Here is a 24,576-nt window from a genome sequence, read left to right as displayed (position 1 = left end):
ATTTTCGGTGTACGGTTATTCTCCATTTACAAGTCAAAATGCATACAATTAAAAAGTTAATCACTATATACAGGATAAATGATATAAAGATGAAATGGGAATCGAAATGAGAAATGAGTCTAGACCTACATGTAACGTCTTCTCAATCAGTGTTTAATTACTTCATTGCACGAATTAGTGCGAAACACGTGCGAAACCTATTTCTACAAGCACGAATTGCAAAGCTGAATTTCATAGACGATTATTATATGACGAAAAGAGTGAAACGTAGTTAGACTTGTGCGTGACAGATAGACTCGTTAAAAAAATAAATTGGGAAAAAATTCTTTTTTTTATGAATAATTATACTCTGAAATTTTTATAAGTCTGCAGTAAAAAAAAAACTCGTGGAAATTGAAAGCTCCAAGTCACGCGGAATTGCGTGCATTACGGTCGCAATTAATATTTCATGTATGACGTTGCTATATACATATGATAAAAGTGTGATTCTCATCGCAATCTCGTCGTCTATGAAAATCTATTTTTTTTCTATGACGAGTCGTCCGCGTCTGAATTCGCTTTTACGTCGACTCGACGAGGGCCGTCCTCGTTTCTAAGTTTACTCACAGCGGCGGTGCATGGGGTATGTTGCATGCCGGTGTGTTGGTGCTCTTGCTGTGTGTCTTGCCATATGAATGGTCGGTTTTATTTTTCATGATGGTGATGGTAGTTAGAATTTAGAGTCATTTACGTTTGTCACCTTGATCGAGATCCCACTGTCATCCTCGTCCTCTTCGGTCATCGTCGTCAGTCTCGTTGTCTCGTCGGTCACCAGGGAGTTGTCCTTCTTCGGTTTCTTCTGTTTTCCCACACTGTATATGCCAGATAATACAATTAGTTTCAACAGTTATAGTCTTCGCATTAATTACTTCTGCTTTTTCTGTTCGGAAAACATTGAAATTTTAATATTTATTGATGATTGAAAAAATCTTAATACTAAAATAGTTAGAAATTATTTTAATAATTGCCTATTCCTTCTCTTTCTTTCACAGCATTTTAATTTTAAGTTATATGAAGTTCGCATTGAGTTTATATGAATATGTAAATGTAAAGCAAGATATTTAATCAAGTATTAATAAGTGTCAGGCGATCTAGAAAAAATATAAAAATAATAAAATATACACAAATATAAAATGTAATATATTGTAAGAAAATTATTGGGGAAAAAGAAAATACAAATAAGAATTTTTACTTAATTTTATGTCTCGCTTTATGAAATCTCTGTAAGGATACAGCTGTTGAAAATTCGATGCTTACTTGATTAGTGATTTCGATTGCTTCGACTTTTCATTGCCTTCGTTGACCTGTTGCCAGATACCGGTCTTATTCACCTCCTCGCTGATATTGATACTAGTCAGAGGAATTTTCATGATGTTCCCATTAGCCAGAGAAATTTGAATATTTCCCGGTGGTCCATATCCCATCGTCTCGTTCGGATGCTCCTCCTATGAAACGAATTAAACGATAGTGTGAGTTTTGACGTTTACACGCGATCGCTCTCTACCAGAGGCCATGCATAAATTATCAAGCGAACTTTGCGTTGCTTTTAAATTGCTGGGGAGCAGGCATGATATATTGCTTGCCAGCATATTTCACAAACTAGTCAGTTATACGCGACAATAAATTATAGATGTGTACAGGAAGTAATAATAATAATAATTAATGGTAAAAAGGGAAAGTCGTGAAACACTAAAAATAAATTGGCAAAAGTGTGACTCTTTGTGTGTAGAAAAAATGCATTGGAAAAATTAGTGCGACGGGTCCATGATGACAATGGAGTCAGTTTTATGATTTAGGGAAAATGATTCTCTAAAATAGATATGTATGAATGTATATGTGTATTATAACAATGATTCTCTGCTTGTCTCGCGGGATATAATCGATAAAATATTATCATTTTATCCGCGTATAATCGATCAAGAAATAGCGATAACATTGATGCTTATACTTTAAGGAGAAATAATATGTGCAGCATTTATACAGTTATATTAAATTATTCGGGCTAAATAAATAAAAAGTCTGTGCGTAAATGCACATACTGTTAATATCTATCAATATCGCTTTAATTTCACAAGAAGAAACATCGTTTTGATCCTCAACCAAAAAGCATAAGCTACAATAAATAATTATTAACTTGACTAAACATTTCAACTAAATATTATTTTGTTAATTGCATATATAAAAATATTTAAATTAAATATAACATAATAAATCTAACAAAACATATATTTAACTCGAATACTAATATATGTTCAATTAACAAAATAATAATTTAGTTGAAAGATTTAATCAAGTTAACAAATTTGTTTTTCAGTGTGCGAAAAAATTGTAACATGCTTTCGATATTATTGCGATCGATTTAGTGACGAGTAATCGATATATGATTACAATCGGAACGCAATGCGTAAATCGGCTCACAGAATAGTCAACGTCGCGAAAAGCGCCTCTCTCTTCGTTACGTAACGTGTAACTGACACAAGAGATTATAAGTTCGCCGCGAATTCGTTCGCTCTTGTTGATAAAAGAATATATATATATATTTACATATACATATATAATATATGATTGTCGATATGCGGCGGAACTACGGACGTGCACCTATAGTGACGTACCGATGACAGGCGGAGGATTCGATTGACGCTTTTTTTCGTTTGCGATTTCCGTACCGATATCCCGTGTTTGTCCGGCTTGTGTTTTCTTTCAGTCGCTCTCTCACTGAATTTTCTCTCGCTGAATCGTCATTCTCCTCCGTGAGTCATGGTGCTTCCACTCGGTTATTCCGCCTTTTTGCATCGTTAACGAACGCACAGCTGTCAGCTGTTACACGATGCGACGTTTAATCGGTCGTTCGCGTTAAGAAATACGTCATTAGGGGGAAAAATTATACCCTTATATTGATTATATTTTACCGCATTATATGAATAATTATCTTTGTAATAATTCTGTAATTAACAGCTGATTTTAGTGCAGAACTTTTTAATTAATCTTTTTTACTTAAACCTTTTAATTTAAGTTTTAATCCAAGTTATCTTTGTGATATCGTGAAACAAAATTTTAAGTTGTATATGTAAAAAGTTGTGTTTTTTTACTACGTGTGTCATCCTTTTCTGACATTGACATATCGAAAAATATTTCAAAAATTAACAGAATCAATCTTGGAAAAAATCTCCTCTTGATAATGGAATTGAGCGTAGCAAATATGCGAATTATTATTACAGTTTAATTTTTGAATAGATTTATTTAATTTAGAGTTTTTTTTAACACGTAAAATTTCTGTCTACATTTAAATTATAAAAATAAAATTAAATGTGCTACTTACACAAACAAATAAAAAAATTGAAATCAAGTTATATTGCAAAAGAATAATTTGATAAAATGCTTATATATGTATAAGCAAATTTAACATCACTTATTGTATTGTACATGTAATTTTATAACGTACTTTTTAATTGTTATTAATTATTTTTAAATTATATTAAAAATCTTGATTTTTTTATAAGCTTGAATATAGAAGTAACTCAAGCAATTGAAATTACGTGAATCATTAATTGTATTTTAGGAGTTGGAATTATAAGAAGGTTCCGTGTGTTTCGAAACAGTAATGTATTTTTACATTATGATAAGATAAGTGGATTGTATGTACGACGGCGCGTCGAATCGATACAAAAATCTCGAATGGTCCACAAAAAAAAAGAGACAGATATCAGCGACTTGGCGATGTATTAAATGCAGGAGACACTTTCATTTCGCCGAGTCGTGATATCGTGATGCGTCGATCGCTACTCGACAAATATTTTCGTTGATACCATTTAAATGGTCGACAACCTGCTATATGTTTAATAATACATATAGTTGATTAACTATGGATATATTTAAAAAAAAACCTCTGATCGCGACCCAGAAAATGTATATATATATATATGTATATATTCTTCTATAGTGAACTGATCGTAATTTATCTATTTTTTATAGTACTATATTATTTAAATATCATTTAGAATCAAATAGAAGAATAGCTACATTTAAATCATTTAAACGTACGAAATAGTAAAATATTGCTTACTTTGCAATAATCATTTTTCACTTAATTGTTAAACACAATTTGTGACAGTTTGAAATATCCTGCTTGTGTTACATGGCTATCATATAATATATATAATATTTTGTTATATAATATTATTTATATTCTCGCGACTACATTACATTAAAGCATAAGAGACTGCATTTTTTATATTTTTATTTTAAATTTGCCTAAAATCATAACTATCAAGCAAAGAGTATTATATTATATATTCTCATTGAATATCTGATCGTACGTTAATAACGTGTTCACTATAGAAGAATAATTGAGTAATTTGCGAAGTGTGTTGCGCAAAATAAAATTTCGGACAGCCGTCGACGTGTTCGAGAAGCGCTCGCAGAAACGATCAGTACTCAACACATTATCCTAATCTCGCTACAACAACAATGCTATAGTTACAAATATTTAAGATTGCGGTATCCCAAAAGTCTACCGTGTTCAAAAATTCAACAACGATTATTATCATTATTACATTTATTTTAATACTGGTCGGTCGGTAAGCCACCTGGTTTTAAGAATTGTTTTTGGCACATGTGCTGGATGGAAGACGAGAAGGATGGCTTTCGAGACCAAAAGCTTCGTTGGGTCGTTGAAAGAATATCGGGTGAAAAATTCGCCGCGTAAAAAATGCTTCACAGGCAACGAATATTTTTGAGTAAAGTGGCAAATACTTTCACGCTTAAAAAAAAGCAAAATTTTCTTTAATAGACTGAAAACAGTCCATCCTGTGTGCGCTTTCAAGAAATGTTTGCGTGATACCATTCTCGTCATCTTAATGTTATGCAGACGATGAAGCGTCCTTTGCGAAATTTTCAACCAGAGAGGAGTAAAGAGTTGTTTCGATGCGATTGCATTAATCGTAAAAAGTATGCATTTTGCGTAGAAATATATATATGTATATATCACATTGTGGTCCACCCGTTTTTGTTAAAATTATTAAAGCCCGAAATATTGGCTCTCTTAAATTATTCTGCATATACATGATTATGCACGTGAAATTAAACTATATATCCTAGCTTATATATGTTCTTTACTCGAATCTGGTCTCCGCGCGGCGACGAAAAACTGACTTCGTCTTAGGTGACGTTCCGATCGCACGTCTTGGTATACACGTCGTTGTCTCTGCAAAGGGCGGATTCCCCAAAATCGGAAAGAGTTATAGTGACCACGGGGCGAGTATTCGTCACGCGATCACTGTTTGTATGCTATTTGCGACAAGTGATGGCGTTTAATATTCGTGTCGCGGTGCTAACCTCGCCGTTCTCCAGCTTGCGAAGATCGTCCGCGTGTTTCTTACTCGTTTCCGGCATTACGTCGTCGAGGATCTTCAACTCGCGTTGCGTAAACATCAGGTCCAAGGACTTACGTATACCGATCATTACCACGAGCTGGAAAATTTTTTAATTTGTAATCATTGCAAATATATCATTATCGGTATAGACTCTAGGAAATTCATTGACTCATCTAGTTTTGAGATTTTACAACAATATATAATCGACTTCTTTTTCTTTCGTAAAATGCAAATTTACTATATCTAATAGCTGTTTCTAATTGTTATTACGAATCGATGAATCCTCAAATCAATTACTCACCATTAAAGGAAATAGGATGGAAGTAGTACTGAAAGATTTTATAAGCCACAAGCAGGCGAGGCAAGTGAGCTGGATCGCAGTGAACATATGTACGCGCTTCAATGGCACCTGAAGACACGTATACTTGTTTCAAGATATTGAAAAGAAAATAGCTTGAAAGTAACATTTGACTCACAAGTATCCCAAATTCAATTTTTACAAGTATTTTATTAAAGTGAGAAAATAATTTTAAAAAATCAAAGTTAGAAAATAATATTAAAAAATATTTATCCTTAACAGCACACATATCCCGAAGACGATTAGAGAACATCCTGAGGATATCCTCTGAATATCTTTCGGATGTGTTGTGCTATTAGGGATATTATTAAAGTTAGAAAATAATATGAAAAAATATATAAAGATCGGAGAGACAGGATTGATTTATACCTGGCGAAGGAACATGTAGTCTGGCTGATACTTGACAGGCATCAGCATAATCAAAATTCTATCGAAGAACTGAAGACCCTTCAGCGACGCGACGCCCATATACAGGAAGACACCGAACAACACCGGCATCGGTATGTTCCTCAACATCGGTGTTAGGAACACCGAGCATCCGATCATCAAGAAAATCAACACGTGAGTAACCCTCTGCTCGCGGACACCTAAAAACTGCGGCTTCTCACCCGGAGCGGCGCACTCGGACTCCAACTTCAAGGAATTCACGTGATTTATGGAGAGAACCGTCGCTGCGACGAACCATGGAAGTCCCATCACCGAGCATATCTCGATTAGAATCGCCAAGATAAAGAGGTCCAAGTGATATCCGCATCCTTTCTGTATTAAAAAAAAAGATATATCGACGCGATTATCGAATGATTCCTACGAGAATAAATATAGAAATATTTCGGTAAAGTGTAACACTCGCTCACCTTTAATTTGTTCTCTTTTCTATTAACAATAACGGCTGTGATTTGCTGATCCATGAAGATCAATATAGTGCCCAATAAAGCTGGGGGACATGCGACGATGGCACTCCACAACGGATTCTGCTGAAAAGGCGAGATTATCCATCCTCGTCCCTCTAAGGTTGGTTTGAACTCCGTTGGTACCTCCAGCTTCGGTGTTGGAATGCCCACGAAATGGTCCAGTGTGCTCATAGAGAATATTGCGATTATTACTGCAAAGTCGCTCACCACTTGTCTTACCTGAAGTGATAAAATAAAATTATATAGTAGATCCAATTATTGGATTCTCGATATAAATAAAGAAATAATTATTTTGAGATGCTAAAACGAATAAGCACCCCTAAATATACAATTAGCGACTATGCAAGATTTTAAATATAATAATAATGATAAATTTTAAAATTATTTATCTTCTTTAATTAAAAAAATAAATTATTATTTCAATGCGTGTCGATTGTTCATAAATTCTTCAATTTAACATTATGTTCACCTTTGAGGGAAAGAATAAGGCGTTCTTGAAATCCTTGAGCTCGACTGATAATAAGAATGTGCCCATGAATAGAATAATTGACATGAGGAACACATTGGGTACATAATGCGGTGCGTTGCAGGCGTCGCCCACCATCGTACCATTGTAATTCTGAAAGAAGCAATAATGAACACGATGCCAAAGGAAATGTGTAGAATTGGATTGCAGCCAAGAGTGTATTTTCTCGCGAACTCAGAAACGTCTTACAAGTAATCCAATTGGTCGCAGGAACGTGTAATTTCGTAAAAATATATAGAAGAAACCAGAACCGCATGTTTGATCACTATATGATTGAACGAGACGTTTCTTTCGCGTTTTTTTACCCCACTCGCAATTGACGTCAAACGAGTTAAAAGTCTACAATTTATATAACGAGACGCCCGAAGATACACGAGTGACAGAGCAAGATAAAAATTACACTTTGATCAACTCGGTTGACAGAGTTTGATTAAAGAGTATTCAATGTCGCAATCTCTTAAAACTTGTTAATGTTGAACTATAAATAGATATTGATTTCTCATGCGTTATTTCCAATACCTCGCAAGCTGTCTTATCCAACGTCGTCCAATTCATATTGTCATAACTGGATGGCAGACTGATGTTTGGTGGTTTGCACCAGCAATCGTAGCCCAACGTTCCGCTCGAAGAGGTGTTCAGAGGAAATTTCTTGCCGATCGACAACACATTCTCGATAGCCTAAAATGATATCGACACACTTAATAATAATATTAGATAGATATAACAATTGTAAACGTGATTTATATTTTCAAGTATAAAAACATTAACAATTTTTCCTAGTATGAAAAATTTTTTACTAGTGTATATTAAATATAATAATAAATAATATTTTGTTTTTTCTATAATTTATATAATAAATAATTCAATATACTGTATTGTGGAAAACTTGAATAATAATCTAAATCTAAGTTGACCGTTTGCTACTAATACTTTTATCGCAAAAAGATATTCGAAAATAGCATAATATATGTTCTTTTTTTACATGACTTTAATGTGTAAAAGAATTTCACACACAAAAGATTTATTTATGAAATATTCTGTCTACAATACTGATCGAAGTACAATACTGATAGAGTTGTACGATTTTTTTCACCTTGTAAATAAAGATGAAAGCGATGAGAGTGGCGAAGTTCTCTTCAGTAAATCGAGTAATATAACAGACGCAAGCACTTGCGTCAAGAGCCACGAGAATGAGCAAAATAAAGGCGATCCATGTGCCGATCCAGAAGCGAAAGGACATGTAACTCCAGTCGATCTTTCTGCAAGAAAAAAAGCAATCTGACGAGATTATCTCGGAATCCGCGAAGAAAGAAAACGTATTACTGGGGAAAAATGTATGTAATATTCTATATCTATCTTCGTCGTAAGTTATAATATAGAAGATGCTTTAGAAATTATTTATCAAAGATCTCTGCAAAAAATAAGCTTTTTTTTATCGGCAAGATATATCACTTTTTATTGAGACTTACCTGCAGAATTCGTAGACGATTGTTTCGAAAACTAAAACCGGACCGGTAGAACCGAGTATAGTCAACGGCTGGCCGGAAAAGAAGCCATATCCTATTCCGCAAACGAAACCGGAAACCAGCGACTCCATCGCGGCCATGTTCTTTCCGGTAGCCTCGCTGAGGAGTCCACCGAAGGTGATTATGGGCGATAAGCAGGCGAAGTACAAGAAGATGAAAGAAGCCACGCATTGAAGCGCCAGGGCGTCTTTGAAATCGGAAAAATAAAACGGGGCTTTCCTCTTAACATCGTTGATCAATCCACCGAATAGTCTTCCGGTTCTCGAAAGACCGGACTCCTCCCTCAGCTTCTGCTCGTCAGCCTCCTCGTCGAAGTCTTCCTTAGGCTTTTCCTCCTTCGGTCTTTTCCTGACTTCCTAAGAACGTCGAAATTAAGCCGCGATTGAGAAGAATATTTTTTTAAATATTATTAAAATTGCATACACACAAAATTTTTAAAAAATTTAAATAAAAATTCGGTATTAATTTTAATGACTTGAATTCTACGGATGCTATGAATAATGTAATAAAAAGAATATTTGATGACACTTGTTGCGTCTCTCGTCAGCGATTGTTGTCGTCGACTTTTTTTAAAGATTTATCGAAAACTAAACTTGCTTGGAAAAATGTATATATCGTCTCTTATTTTTATTTGAGATTATTTCTTCTCACCTGTGATGGTATAGCTGCTGGCGGTTCTATTCGGATTGCCGGATCCCATTCACCGGGTGGTAAAACCGTCACGGCATCCAGGAACTCGTCGATGCCAGCTAAAAGATGATTTCTGTTTTTCGCTTTGTAAGCCACGTCGTGGAAGACTTCGTCGGACATCAAGGTCGCCATAGCCCGACCGATCTCGTGGAAACCCGAAATCCCTCCCTGAGATCGATTTATGCAACGTGAAATAAGCGAATATTATAATTACATTTATTATCCGTTGTTAGATATATTTTATTAAAAATTTAATTTATTATATATAAATAATACAATATTAATACTAATTTGTGCGCGCATTGTTTAATTTACTTTCGATTTTTGCTTTAGTACATTTTCTCCACATATGAATGTACATATTTTATACGTCATTAATGATGTAAATTACGGAATGTTATTTCATGAATGGACTTAATTTCTTATACATCAATAGCAAATAATTAAAAAGAATTAATTCAAGAACAAACATGCACATATGTCCGTGATTGACACGAGGAATCACACATATGGAGAACAAAGTCATCGCATGTTAAGATGTAATAAACTCGCGATCGCGTTTAAATCGCATTTGCGCCGAAAATAACATTACTTTGCATATAGGTCTCGAGAGACAATAGTCAGCAAACGCAATCAGCATGCATGGTTGCTTTGTTGGAGATTTAATTGCCGCGGTGTAGTTAGTAGAAGCGATCCTTTCGGCGAGCCTTAAATTGACACGTGCGAATATATATGTAAACGCGAAGAGAGAAGACCTTGCACAAGTGGTTAGATGATTAGCGGCGGTTCGGACTAGTTCTTCTCTTTTTTTAGACCTCATCCATTCGAGGTCGACTGCAGAAAATGACTGTATGTGATGAACAGTTGATATTAACTATAATAACCGAGTAGATATATTGATTCGTGCAGCTAATTGACGATTCAGAAACATGTCAAGGAATTCATTAATGGCTACTGTCGCACTTGTATGTACGGCAATTTTATTTGATTTAATCACAGTAGAGCGATTTATTTGCGATGCGCAAACCCGTTGACACGCTACATTGACGTTTTGATATTTTATATCTCGTAAATACTTCCATCCTTAGCACGTGAACTGTGTTTTATTTCTCCCGAATATATGATCCACGTATAGGGATCGCATTTCAAATATTTAGGATTCCGAAATAAATTGTTCAACTTTTTGAAAGTGATTGTCGGAAAAAGCAATAACAACTTTTAATTATTTTATTCTATTTTATTTATATATTGTTTATTTTGTTTAACTATTTTATATATTTTATTTTATTTATTTTCTTCATCATAGAATGCTATTTTTTCTTACAATCTTCATATAGAATAGAAAGTTTATAATAAATCGCAATTTGATTTTATTTTTGAATAAATATATAATAATTTTATATGAAAAGATAGAAAATTTATAATAATTGATATGTTTATTGCTTAATTAATAATTACGATTAACTAATAATTGAGATTTTCAGTCAGAGAGGATAAACTTGAAAATTCATAGCTTTAGCTGGAATATTGCAGAGTGCGAATTAAACGACTTTTGTGTCTTCGCAAATATGCGCGACGCAAAATTTAATTAAAATGAAATATCTACCGAGCGCGATAAATTTGCATTTTATCGCAACAATTCTTGCACACGAGTCTCAACGAAATGTGGTATAGCTGAGGTAGATCGCGATCGTATTTCATTTTTTTACGATTTTGCACGCATGGTTTGTAATCCCGATAGCGTTCTTACCAGGGGTCCTAGAAGAACGAAGATGAATCTCGTCGGGACAGGAACCTCTGTCAGGTCACCCATTATACCAGCCTGGCTTAATCGGATGAATGCGGACAAAGTCTTGTCGAGGAAATCGACCTCACCCACGAGTATGTTGCTTGTCTCGGCGCCAGGTGGTATCTTTCTCATAAAGTGCGTATTACCCTGAGAAATGAGAAAATAAAGTTTAAGTTTCTCGAAAATAAAGTTCAGTTCTGCTCGTGTTAACGAAGGGCCGACTTTAATATGCATTAAAGGGAAGAACCTCCGATAAAATATTCTTCGAAAAAAGAGGAACGGACCTGCTGGCAAAATTGGAAAATCATTTCTCCCTCATACGATATATCGTTAGGTAAATTTTGGAGAAATAAATACAATAATTAGCCAATTGTCGCCAATAATCGCATTTTGATATTTACAAAATTAAATTGTATATATATTGCACAGTTATTATAATTCAAAGCGATCTGATAATTATAATTGAATTAAAGCCCACGGATATTTATTATATTGCCAGGCATTTACAGCGATAGATTGCATATATAATTATTTAATATCCAAATATATCTACAAACCTTGTGATTAGCATCTCCGTTCTCCAATGCTGAAGAACTGTGATTCCTGCTGATGGACACGCTGCTGGGACTTCGGTCCATACCGTTGCTGCCTGGTTCTTGGCCTGCAAGAGATCTAGCTTACTGCCTACTGCATTTTTATTACGCGAATAATAATTGAGTCGGTACAACCCTCTTGTCAGTAGCGTGCGATGGAGAATGAATTCAAGGCTTTCACCCCTTCGTGCGTCAATAATTTTCGCGCCCGCGAACCGAAATTAGAATTTCCTGCCGTTCAAATTTCTCTTAGCTGTTTCGTTTCGCAATTAAAACGCTTCGCTTTAAGACACCCTCCTATAAAATCGAATGTAGGCATGTCTTTATTTCGTTGTAAAATTTTATATTTCGCGCGGAATTCATGAAATTCGTTTGCACATTTGCGAGATAATAAAAGGTCAGAGAGCGAAAATTGTTTAAAATATTTATAAGCGCGGTTATAAATGCAAGATCTTTTTTATTTCCACAGAATCAACGTAAGTTTTAAAGAGAGGACGGATCTCTGATTTTAAATTAAAACGATAATAATTAAAGTTACAAAAAATACTGAAATATGTATGTCAATTACAACATTTTAATTATTTTAGAGATCAAAGTTTCTTTCTAAATAAACAACATGGTTTATGTAAAGTCCCTCGTTTTCAGCAAATCGTGAAATAAAATTTGCATTTTGTTAAATGATACAAGATAAAATATTCATTTGAAGTTTTTTAACGAATATGAGAAAACGTTATATCGATTTTCAATCGCGAAATATTAAGTTTTATGCCTGCATAATCGCGAATAATCAATTATCTGATATATAGTGTTTCATTTTACTCGTACTAACCCGATATTACAACTTCATATTACCTTTGTGTTTTGTAAATTAAATTTGCGCTATCTTGCGAAACACGAATTATCTCGAATTGTAACTAAATTCTCATCGAATGAAAGATTAAATCTGTCATATATAATAAAGTACCTGTTTAAATCATTTGATAGAAATCAAGAATAATCGAAAATGAGATAGCTCTAATTAGAAAAAAATTTAAGATTAAATCGCACCGATATTATGCGATTTTATGATTATGTAATCACGAAAGATAACCAGTCACATAAATTTATTTGTAATCAAGTTTGAATTTTGTATTTTACCGGTACGTGAAATTGATATAACGACCGATTTGATTAAATAAACTTTAATAAACTTGGATCGAAGTCTACGGTACTTAAACTAGTACTCGACCTTTGTGAATCAAGAACGGTTGCTCGTAACCCTTTGCAAGGATATTCTATATTCCCGTTTCTCTGACAGTTTCATCACAGAAAAGAGATAGTACAAACTCTATTTAAATATTCAAATATCTGCCTTTCATTAATCTTAATAATACCCGTTCAAACATTCTTGATAGCTCCTCTCGCTTTTTAACGCACGAAGTCAAGAGATTTGATTTCTTTTCGTTTTTCAATACTCTTATCAGTACAAAAATATATAAATACTTATATTTGCCGTATATTTATACATTTATCTAAAATGGTGATTTGTGATAAGCAATATATATGTACGTATTTAATTTCCAGATTCCAGATTATCTTCGATTATTTGTAATAAATAATTTATCCTAATTAACAACAGAAATATTACAAAATAAAATCACCGGAAATTGTCTTTCATTTTTCCCTCGAATCTGCTTAGTTTTCCAAAATAGGAAGAGAGATAACGAACGTCTCGCGCGTTTCGCGAATCGACCATCATTATTCGCGATAAAGACCTGCGCCGCGATAGAAATAATTTGTCGCATGCGAAACAAACTTCTCGTTAAGCCTTCCGCGTTCCGATTAACAGGCTGTTCCGATTTAACAATGATTTCTCATTTGTCGCGTGCACACAAACAGCGCGGATAATTGCTACTGCAAGTTCAATCTACGTGTGTGTAAATGTGGAATTTCACTACGGATCATGTAGGCTTCGCGAGCGAAAGTGTGAGATATCTGTGTGTGAATGTGCGTGTCCGTGTGTGAGTGTGTCAAAGTAATGTGTGTAGTGTGAGTAGTAAAAGCGAGCACAGAAAAGCGGTTTACCGGGAATGCCGGGTATCGCAAGGAAGCGGCTACCAACATTCAGCGCTGCTCCACTGCCATGACTTGTTGCGCCGGCGATCGCCGGAGCGGAGTTCGATTCCTCCACTAAAAATGAGCATGAAACACAACACCAGGATTGTCTTTTATTTACAAAGGAAGGTGCGAGTATAGGCTGCAGAAAGAATGATCCGCTGTCCTTGTAATTCGCGATCGAGGAGTCCTTCAAATATAGCAATGTATATATCTCTGACATGATAAACGCGATCTTTTATTGCAATCACCCGGGAAAATCATTTTTTGTATGTAACGATATAAAATTATATAGGAATATAGAAAATTATACATATCATCGCAAAATTGTATATGAAATATGTCCATACATAAGTAGATAAAAGTGCTGTTTATGTATAATTATATAAATTTTTATATATATAATAAATAAGTATTTCTTCATATAAATCTATATAAATTTATATAATTATGTATAAAAGTAGACATATTTTATATATAATTTTACAATTATATGTATAAATTGTACAATTATTTATATATAATTATATGTAAAAAATTTTTTCCCGGATATCTGGCATAAATTTATATATTTTTTATATATATATATATATATATATATATATACAATTTACTTTGACGAAAATAGCTGGACATAATCGAAATTAGAAGCAACTGTCTCTATCATTGCACCACTTTCAATTTTAATCTTGGAATTTGGAGAAAGAATTGTCGCGTGAGAATAAACAGTTTAGTTTTGGAATACACGTTTCGTGCTGATTCGTATCGTGGAAAGAGAGAAGAAATTATACATGCAACTGTTTCTATTTTTATGTAAAAAATTGCGCGCGAAACGTCAAGGACAAGCAAGACGACGATAAATTAAACGACGTCGAGAAAATTTCTCGAACGATTTCACCGCAACGTTCTGTCGCGTTTTTGATGCTTTAATACTTCGCTAAATTTCCATATATTTGTCAGCACATTTCGCGACGATCGTAAAATTCAAATAAGGGAAGTCTCCCAACTCTTTTAGGAGATACGTATATGAACGCTCCGTTAATTACTGAAGAAATTCTCCAAGATATTTTTGTGATGATTTTACATCGTTCACAATATTAAACGTTTTACAAAATATAATGTACTTTAAAATGATGACAGTAAAAAACAAATATATATTTATTTCTGCATGTTATGAAAATAATGAGTTAAGATAGTTAGTTAGGATATTGAGAAGATATTAATTACTCGATTATAACACTGAGAGTCATAAATGCACAATAAGTATAATAAATATATATAGTAGACAGAGAGATTATACATTGAATTACGTGCATTTAATACGATTACAACGAAAGATCCATGCCTCGTGATTCGGAATTACAAATGTTGATCTACGTTGGTCAACGAAGAAGAAACGTGCATGTTGATCAATGGATAATGAGACTGCGATGAGTTTCTTTAATAACGTCACGTTCGCTCGGAAATCCATAAATCGCGAACGTGTTGAAATGTCCAAGTCCGTCTTCTCATCGCACATTTAATGCGGCTTATTTGTATTAATATAGGGATACGATAATTAGACAGCCGCATTTAATGTTAAATGCGGTGTGAGAATACGGATTATACGCCCAAACCCGTAATTCACTTCTCTCTCGTGGTGTTGGCAAACCGCACGAGATTGATAACCACGATCAACTTCGTTTCCGATGCGAGTGCCGGGAATACCAGGACATATCGAGTACAAGAGAGACATAGGGGAGTTCGCAGTAGTTCCGACCGTAATAGGTCAGACGCAACACCGTCTGCTGCGGATAATTAAATCTTGCGCTCTCTCATCAATAAGGACACGTGTTTAGAAAAAAAAAAAAACAGCATTCTCTCGCGAATCAGTGTCATAATTACCGAAAAATAATAATTACCGAATTCTCGTGTACGACATATATATTATTTTGCAGACATGTATATATGATTTTTATGAGATCAAGTTGTATCCTTATAGTTGAAATTCTTGTGCATTTTACAGAGTGAACAATCACAATTCCATCGAGACAGCTAGATAGTATATATTATATATAATAGGAGGAATATATTATATATAATAGGAATAAGTTCGCCGCGCGTCGATCACGAACTTACGTAGTAGTGAGACGATAGAGAAGAGAGACTTTAGAATAAATAATGGAAGATATAAGTGAGAGAGTAGAATATTTTTTGGTGCAGATTCGTGTAGAATAAACCACCTAGCAAGCTAACCTTTTAGCGGACACATCGCGAACCACGTCGTGAATCCCACCACGTGGGGTATGCCAAATTCGTCTGACAAAAGAAAAGAAACGCTGGTAAGTTATAAATTTTCGACCGGCTTTTGAGCTCCGGAGAACACAAGAGGATGACACAAGTGAGGGACGATGAAGTAGGCTCGACGATGCCCAAGTACTTTACATTGATAATTATTTAAACAAGACAATCACCAAGAAACATCAGGCAGTTGGGAAATGACCATGATGGTTTTTTGTCAAATTCAACGCGTTGCGCGACGGATCCAACGACGATCGAGATTGCCTTGATCCTCGCTTGATCTCTCACCACGCACTATGATACACAATCACATGGTACTAAGTTATAGCTAGAACGTATCGTTTGCCTCCCAAATTCTAAGATTTCGTTCAAGAAAGTCATATACTCGTTCTCATTAAAAAGCCAGAAGAATACTCTTTCTATTCGATTTTTGTAAGTTACTTCCCCTAATAGCACAACATACCCAAAAGATATTTAGAGGATATCCAGAGGATATTTGAACATCCTCAGGATGTGTGCTATTAGGGATCAAAATTCGCCGAAATTACGGAATTCTGTAGAGTCTTGCATGACTTTCGGCGAGAGTAATTATAAACAAAGCGATATTGAAAATAATTTGCGAGGCGATCGATACACGGATATGTTTGTAGTTGTTAGTGGGTTGTTCCGGTCAGGTGTGGTTAGAAAAGCCACGAAAGCACCGCGATTGGCATCCAAGGCTGCTTAGCGGATGAACTGGCCTAAGTTGTACCTGGAACCAGAAGGTACGGCCCTTTGAGGTCTTTCGCCTCTTTCGACAACGGCGCTGTGTTCGAGTTCGGGCAGCTGCTGCTACGGGCAACGGAGGAGAGTACATAGGCCTCTTTCGGATCGCGACGATCCTGCAAATCTGACGTCAACAAGGCATGCATACCACATGAACAGTCGCAATCTGAAAATGTCGATTGTGTCGTACGTGTTTTAGCAAAGTTTTAGCACGCCCTGGGACCGGAGAACCCGGACTCTTTCGTCTCGCCACCGCCACCCGGGGTGGTCTTCAACGAAAAAATGCAGGTAAAAAGAAAAAGAAAATCTGAATTAGAAATTAAGAAAATTTAATTAAATTAAAATAAATTTTATTAGAACGAGGACTATACAGGACTCTCTTAATGACCCCGGTTTAAAATTCAGAAAATTAAAATAATTCGTAAAAGAAAAATTAGAGATAGAAAAATGCAGAAAAATTAAACTAATTTTAATTGTTTTTGTAACGATGATATTAGAAACTTCATTCACAAATGTAGAAATTATTCTAATTTTATTATTAAATATTATTTCAGGGTCATTACGAGTTGTCACACAAAAATATTAAATTAAATTAAATAGGCTGGTCTAGATAATAAAAATTATGATAGGATATAGGAAAAAAGCATAATTATTTTATTCAAAAGCTAATATGTTTAACTATAACAGTAAAAAAAGCAAAACGAAATATAATATTTACAGGTAATTATAAAAATAACAAAAAAATGAAATATTATATAAACTTAAAAGAAATAAAAAGCGCACGCATTGTGAGTGAAATATTAAGTAGACAAATATAGCAAACCGAATCTGAAAGTGCTAATTAGACGCAGAGACAATCTCTGTTTCTTGAGTGTCCACGTGTGCTTCATATATTAAAAAAGTATTATGTACATTATATGTATAAGAGTTATTTATATCCGGTGATCTGTCAAAAAAAACAAAAACATTACTGACACCGGACCAAGGTATGAAACTTACTTTTTGAAGAGGAATGATTGCGTCCTATCTCAGCTAACGATCTTATGATCGGTAACTTCGACATGTTATTGTCTTTACGTCTTTCGTGCTGGTGCCGATGTCTCACGAGAAGAGCTTCTTTCACCTGAAACGATATTTATATGCCCGATCAGGTTAGCGACACATGTGTGTCCGACATCTTAAGTATCTATTCAAATTGGAAATAACACGAGTTCCGAATGTGGAATCTCGAACTTTACATTTTTTAGATGCCACAAAATTCCTCGAATTTTTCATAAGAATGACAGAGTATCCAATGACGCGTTACTATATTTGGAACGAATAATTTAGCTTCCAATAGACATGTAAATTTCACAAATGACCCTTATATGCATGTGTCATATCAGTGGAAAAATCGGATCGACAAGTATATTCATTTATAGCTATCTAAAAAGAGATATCGGAGATTTTCTATTTTAATGATAGATATGACATTTCTTCTTATGTGCTCTTTGTCACATTTTTACCTTTTCTCGCAACTCAAGCGGCAGTACTCCTTTATTAATCATGTTATCGAGAACCAGATCAGCTATCTGCTCCAAACTGGCCGCTTCCATATCGAGCATGACGGTTCCATTTAAAAGGAGACTCCTCAACTCGAAGAGTGAGTGCAGCGATAATGTGGCAACGTGAGGTTTGCTCCACCTATTTCCACCTTCCTCGACATCCTCCTCAAACTTGATCCATCTGTGAATAACATATAACATATACGAAAATAAAAATTTTCTTTAATCATTAAAATTTTTTTTTTAATCATTCAAAAAATTATTAATATTTTTCTTTCGAATCGCTCACGTTTAAAAGCTTGAAAATATTTTGCGTATATAAATAAAATGATACATAAAATAAAATTGAATATTATTTCCTGGTGATGTAAGAGAGAAATACCGTCAGAGAGAGAGAGAGAGAGAAATACTAGAATCTATGATCATTTCAGTGCATAACATCGTAAACACATTTCTACATTTCAAAGGATTAAATCGATGGGAAGTGGAGTGGCAATTCGAACTTTACCTCGCCGTCTCCTTCCATTCCATCTCATCGCCATCCTTGACTAGCTCCTCCATCTCCGAGAAGAGCGGATGCGATTCGTGCGCATCGTCGCCGACTTCCTCGCCGAGGATAAACTGTACTCTCTGGGCTGGTGGAGTGACTAAAATAATCATCCATAATGAGTCGTGGGTTTCGAAGTTTGCAGAGAAAATATATATATATAATATGTATATGTAGATATATATATGCACGTGAAAATACATATATGTATTTACAATATTTTATACAAAGGACAGACATTTATCAGAAAATATGTCAAGTATGACGAGAGATCTCAATAAGAAAGATGTGATGAGAAACTTGTTTAAAAAAACATCACTTGCGAAAAATATTTGTCTAAAAATGCGATTAAAAATCTTTTTACGAATGCAGAAAATACATACAATAATATATTAATATATTATAACGGCAGACATTCTCTGTGTGGCTTATTTAATCTCCCTATCTATTTACATAACACTATCTATCACAAATATAGAGATTGATCACAGTTAGAGATACAATTTACAAGAGCTCGCGCGTTAACCCAAAAATGAACAGCGAGTCATTTCGAATGGCTGTTTTTCGTCACGTGCAGAGCGATATGTGCAAGCAAGTAAATTATCGGTTCCATGAGAACATGCATCTCATTTTCCGCGCATCCCAGCGAATGCATGTAATATCTAGAAAGAAACATTCCGCAGCGTATATGTAAAAGAAAAAAAAATATAGACCTTGTTCAGAGTGAGATATGTCAGAGACAAGACTGAAGTTTCATGTCGAAAAAGTTATGAGAGAGCAGCGAGAGATGCGGCGAGATGAAGAAACAAAGTTCGGCGCTTCGATGCAAAAATATCCAACGATATATATAAACTCAGATATATAAAAATCAGAACGGAACACGTGTAACGTATAGGAGGAAAGGGAACTTGGAACACTTTTGAAATATCTTTTGAGCGAGCGCGAGCGCATCAAATTTGTGAGGATGAATAAAAAAAAGTCGACGTTGATCGAACGACTGAACAAATGGTATAAAAAATGGACGTACTATATGTATGATTATATATAGTATGTATACGCCATATGATAGATGACGCATGCACATTAGAAAGATTCGCTTTCAGAGAGAACACATAGAAAGCAGATAAAAAAAAAAAAAAAAAAGTAACACGAATCTTCCGATTCGAAACGATTGCGTAACCTATTGTGTGATGGTAAGTTGCCTTGAGAGAGTTAGGTAAAACACTATCTTAATATAAAATTAATGAGGGGAAAAGGCTACACACCCCATTAGCCTACCTGCCCCTTTTATTTATAACTATCGTTGATGTTACGAGAGAGGGCTTTGAGAAGTTAATCAACGTTTAAGCTAAAAATCCACTGCACTTTAATCGATTAAATATTATATAATTCAATCACTATTTTTTTTTCACGTGTAATATATTATGTTTTTAAAATTTGCTCTGAAAATATCTTTACGTGACACCGTTTCCGTTGATTTATCGTACGTCAACTTGAAATAATGCTTTAAGCAAGAAAATGCAATTTCAATTACACCGACTTATTGTGCAGCAACTCTTTCACTCTTAATCAACAAATATTCGCACACAATGTTATAACATTCTAAAGACGCCCATTTATTATGCAATGTATTTACTCGTTTATTATCGCGCGAAATAATGCCTTCATCAATCGCGTTTAGATTACAAACGCGAGAATAGCGTTTTTACCCTCCTCTGAAAATTATACATGTAGTGTATCGTGCGTCAATAAATTTCGGGGGTACCGTTCGTATATCCTACAATGCCATCAATATTTATCGTATATAACTGCACTGTATATACACCCGAGAGGTGGAAGGGTCCCGAGGGACATTATATAGAGGCCCGGTGTGCATAATTTACATTTGACATGTGCGGAGTTCGCGAATGTGCGCTGCAACGGAGACATTTAAACGTAACTGCGCTCATGTCAACGGTGTGTTATGTATACGATACGATCGCACTTTTATATAACGATATAAAACGATGAATCGAGGCGATATAAAGAGCTATTTGTATCCGATAAAACGTGCGCCGGGCGTGACGCGATTATCGCGAGCATTTAACATCTCGTCGAAGCGCGTTAAGTTCGCAATCGATTGAGAAAAATATTATCTTCGCACGAGGAGATACGATCTCGGGGCGAAAGCCTCGATCGATCTCAGATCTGACATAACAGCGAGAACGTGAGGGGATTCGCGAACTTGCGGAGCTTCGGGAGCACGAATCGCTTCGTAGGATGCACGAACGGTTGTCCCGAATTAATTTGCATCACACAAAGGAATTTTCGTACTTATGCATAAGGGTGGCTTACATATCATCTCGCCGGCGGGGTCGCAGATGCTAGCGAGACGACCCCTACGCGCCATCAACAATTGTCCTGCAACGTCAATAGTGTGTTGCCGTGTCATTCGGACCAAACAAACGGTGATTCTCGAGAGACAAGTCATATGTTTCTCGCAATATCGACATGCAGTGTGAGAAATTAAAGTGAGGAATAATTTGACATTTTATGCAAAATTCTATAGATTTGTTCATCTATCTATGAGAAAATTTCTTTTATTTTTTTTATATTTTAGTATGCGATATTATGTTGTTTTATGTATAACTCAGGGTGTAGAAATAAGTGCGAACAATTTTAGATGATTCTCTGTCGAAAATTAAGGGGGGTTTCTTATATAAATTTTTTTTAATTTGTCCGAAATTTGAGGAAAAAAATTAAAATTTAGGAAAGGATGTAAGAATATATAAGAAACTCCCTTAATTTTCGACAAAGAATTATCTCCTTTTCGCACTTATTTAGATACACCCTGCATACATATGTACAGTCTTCCAATTTAATTACGACGTTGAGACATTTACGACGAGAAATATCTGGTTTATCTATCTTGTGACACATATGTTCAATGTTTACTAAAGATGAAATCCGCGTTTATAAAGAAGGGATTGAAAACATATTGATTACGTGTGCCTTCAAGGTTTATTCACGTCATTATTGATAGATCTCCAAGTCAATAGAAAAATACCGAAAGTAAATTTATCCAAGCTTAAGAAATTCAATTGACTTCAATTTTGAAAATTATGTAACGTTAATGTTAATCGACATTTAATTTACAGATGTAAAAATTAATACAGAATACGAAAAAATATAAAAATATAAATCTATAAATAAAACACGTTTAACGCACACAGTTTTATTCGGATATGTTCACGTGTATTGCAAAACACATTACTTTTAATGTCACATAATGTCAGATTCTTTTGAAATCAAAATAATTTTTTGTTCTATTATATATTTGTTATTTTATAAAATACCATTTTTATTTACTATTTCTGCGATTTTGATTCTTTATTTTAATATTCCACACTTACTGACAATATTCAATATTTTATTATTATTGAGAGTGTATCGTAAGTAGTAAAGTGGTATCACGGCTGAGACTTGAACTTCTTTTGACGCAAACTTTGTCAGAAATTAAATGGCTAGTGCCATAGTGAGTTAGCTAAGAAATTGCAATTTCTGATCTGTATACTTTTCGTGAAAGCTCGTAAAAAAACCACTTCTCGAAGAACATTGATTAAAATTTCTTTAATGCTGCGCGACAGTTTTTCTAATAGGTGGATTTTCAACAAAGCAAACTGATATCAAACATATAAATAATATTGTACAAATATGTCGCGTATATAATATCGAAAAAATGCCTCTATTAATATCCTTTTTAGTTAAAAATAACTATAATACATAAAGAAAGAGATAAAGAGAACAGCTATTATAACTTCTCAAATATCCAATTAATTTACGAAAGTTGCGGTTGATCTTTGAAAATATCTGATTACTCTTTATAGATATAATTAAAAGTTGCGTGTATTAAATGGAACTACAAATTAAAATTTCAGTTAGATATATTACCATATTTAAAGTTTTAGTTATAATAAAGTTTGTATTGCGATAGAAAGTGCAACATGTTTTCGCTCTATTTTTAGAAAACGCGGAGAATCGATTTTATCGCCTTGGAAACCTAAATACGGTTTTTTACAAGAGCTTCTCTTATCTTTATCACGTTTCATTACATTTAAGCGAATAACTTGATTAATTATTTCCATTTTTTACATATTTATAAATGTACTTTGCAACATTTTGTCTCAATGATTTCATTAGAGTACTTTATTTCTAAGCGCACGCAAAAGTTTTCGATTAAAAGCTCTCGTTTTAATCACAGCTAAGTTATAGTACTTAAAGAACTTTCGATGAAGACACAGAAAACAATTAATACTTTTCCAATTAATTTCGAATAGGTATTGATAGATTTAATTTTATAAGGTGCTAATTTAATATATTACATAATAAATCTTTAATTATTATCTTTGATATCTATAAGAGCCAAATTTTATAAAGATATATAATGCCCGATCAAATTTTCATTAAAATAAAAGATGGAAACAATAATAAAATTTATGTATTACGTTTATCTTAAAATAATTCAAACTATATGTATTTATTCTTTATATAGTCATATTCGTGTCATTTTTACCAAAAAAAAAAAAAAAAAATGAAAAATGCAGGAAAGTAGAATTTGCCGCAGCACCTCAATATCGGTTGGCCCTTTGTACTGGATTTCTCAGAAGTAGGGTGAATATCCGGATAAGTCTCGACAAGTGGTTGGCATGCTGCCACGCACGGTTTAGTAGCACCGTAAAAGCGCAACTCGTCACAAATGATGCGTTTGCGTCATGTATGACGTTTCAGCGTAGCGTTCCAAAAATTGCTTTCGAGTACAAAATATAGTAGCGCAAATTTTGCAGAACAATGCTATGCAATGAGGAGTCTCTTTGAAACGTGATTAAATTTGCGAGAGTGAAATATAAAGTAATATTGTCACACGCGAGATACAAAGCTATTCGCGTCTCTAGGAAATAAGGTGGGGATTTCTCGTTTCATTTTTAGAATGGTGCAATCTGCTTTTTATTGCTATATTTACGACCGCGTGCTTCGAAACAACAGAATCACGAAGGCAGAAGATACGCCTTGCATGGCTGTGAAAATAGCTATTGTATGAATTAAATATTGTTCAATTGATATATTTACGTTTACATAGAAACGTTTAATAATTAATTGTAATATTTAATAAATTACACGTTGGTTGAAAATATACAAATTCATTATTCTATCGCTTTATGTGAAATTTATACTCGTCAAAACTCGCTTCCGCATATTATGTAATCTATAAAATATTTCTAATATAAGAAAACAATTTAGAATTTGTATTCTAAATTGATTATTTTTTTAAATATCACTTGTGTGTATAAAGCAACAAATAGTTTTGTAATAATTATTTTAGTGTTGATATTTTGTGTAAAAAAATTAAAAATCTTGAAAAATTAATATTGAAACAAATAAACAAAGTAGTCTCATGTATATATTGAAAGTATATGTAAGCGTGTGTCATTCTTAGAGTACAAGGAACGCAAGCACGTGTCGATGCCAAATTTTCAACGCAAATAGTATCGTGAAATGAGTGCGA

The 24,576-nt window shown here is 34.2% G+C and overlaps 1 protein-coding gene across 16 annotated transcripts in view; it reads right to left on the bottom strand.

The window, feature by feature from the left end:
* Nucleotides 1-24,576, bottom strand: part of Ndae1 (Na[+]-driven anion exchanger 1) — a 55,448-nt gene that overhangs the window by 4,466 nt on the left and 26,406 nt on the right. For 7 of the 16 annotated variants that reach the window (XM_085480142.1, XM_085480141.1, XM_085480140.1 and 4 more), the window contains 19 exons: nt 21,369-21,434; nt 18,996-19,134; nt 18,449-18,668; nt 17,943-18,066; nt 16,930-17,109; nt 13,869-13,973; nt 11,769-11,872; nt 11,173-11,358; nt 9,384-9,590; nt 8,676-9,088; nt 8,300-8,465; nt 7,726-7,884; nt 7,150-7,299; nt 6,624-6,899; nt 6,139-6,528; nt 5,713-5,820; nt 5,374-5,508; nt 1,297-1,484; nt 731-851 (listed from right to left, as the gene is read on the bottom strand). In XM_085480142.1, coding sequence (XP_085336268.1) covers nt 731-851; nt 1,297-1,484; nt 5,374-5,508; nt 5,713-5,820; nt 6,139-6,528; nt 6,624-6,899; nt 7,150-7,299; nt 7,726-7,884; nt 8,300-8,465; nt 8,676-9,088; nt 9,384-9,590; nt 11,173-11,358; nt 11,769-11,872; nt 13,869-13,973; nt 16,930-17,109; nt 17,943-18,066; nt 18,449-18,668; nt 18,996-19,134; nt 21,369-21,434 — 3,437 coding nt within the window. Of the gene's footprint in view, nt 1-730; nt 852-1,296; nt 1,485-5,373; nt 5,509-5,712; nt 5,821-6,138; nt 6,529-6,623; nt 6,900-7,149; nt 7,300-7,725; nt 7,885-8,299; nt 8,466-8,675; nt 9,089-9,383; nt 9,591-11,172; nt 11,359-11,768; nt 11,873-13,868; nt 13,974-16,133; nt 16,197-16,929; nt 17,110-17,942; nt 18,067-18,448; nt 18,669-18,995; nt 19,135-21,368; nt 21,435-24,576 lie in introns of all 16 variants that reach the window. The other 9 variants (XM_085480138.1, XM_085480139.1, XM_085480147.1 and 6 more) reach the window with 9 other exon arrangements.

Source organism: Nylanderia fulva, unplaced genomic scaffold (genome assembly GCF_048542155.1).
Source record: "Nylanderia fulva isolate GAGA-0341 unplaced genomic scaffold, ASM4854215v1 Scaffold14, whole genome shotgun sequence".
Lineage (NCBI taxonomy): Eukaryota > Metazoa > Arthropoda > Insecta > Hymenoptera > Formicidae > Nylanderia > Nylanderia fulva.
Note: the sequence above shows the minus strand (reverse complement) of the source record. Positions and strands in the feature narration are given on the sequence as shown.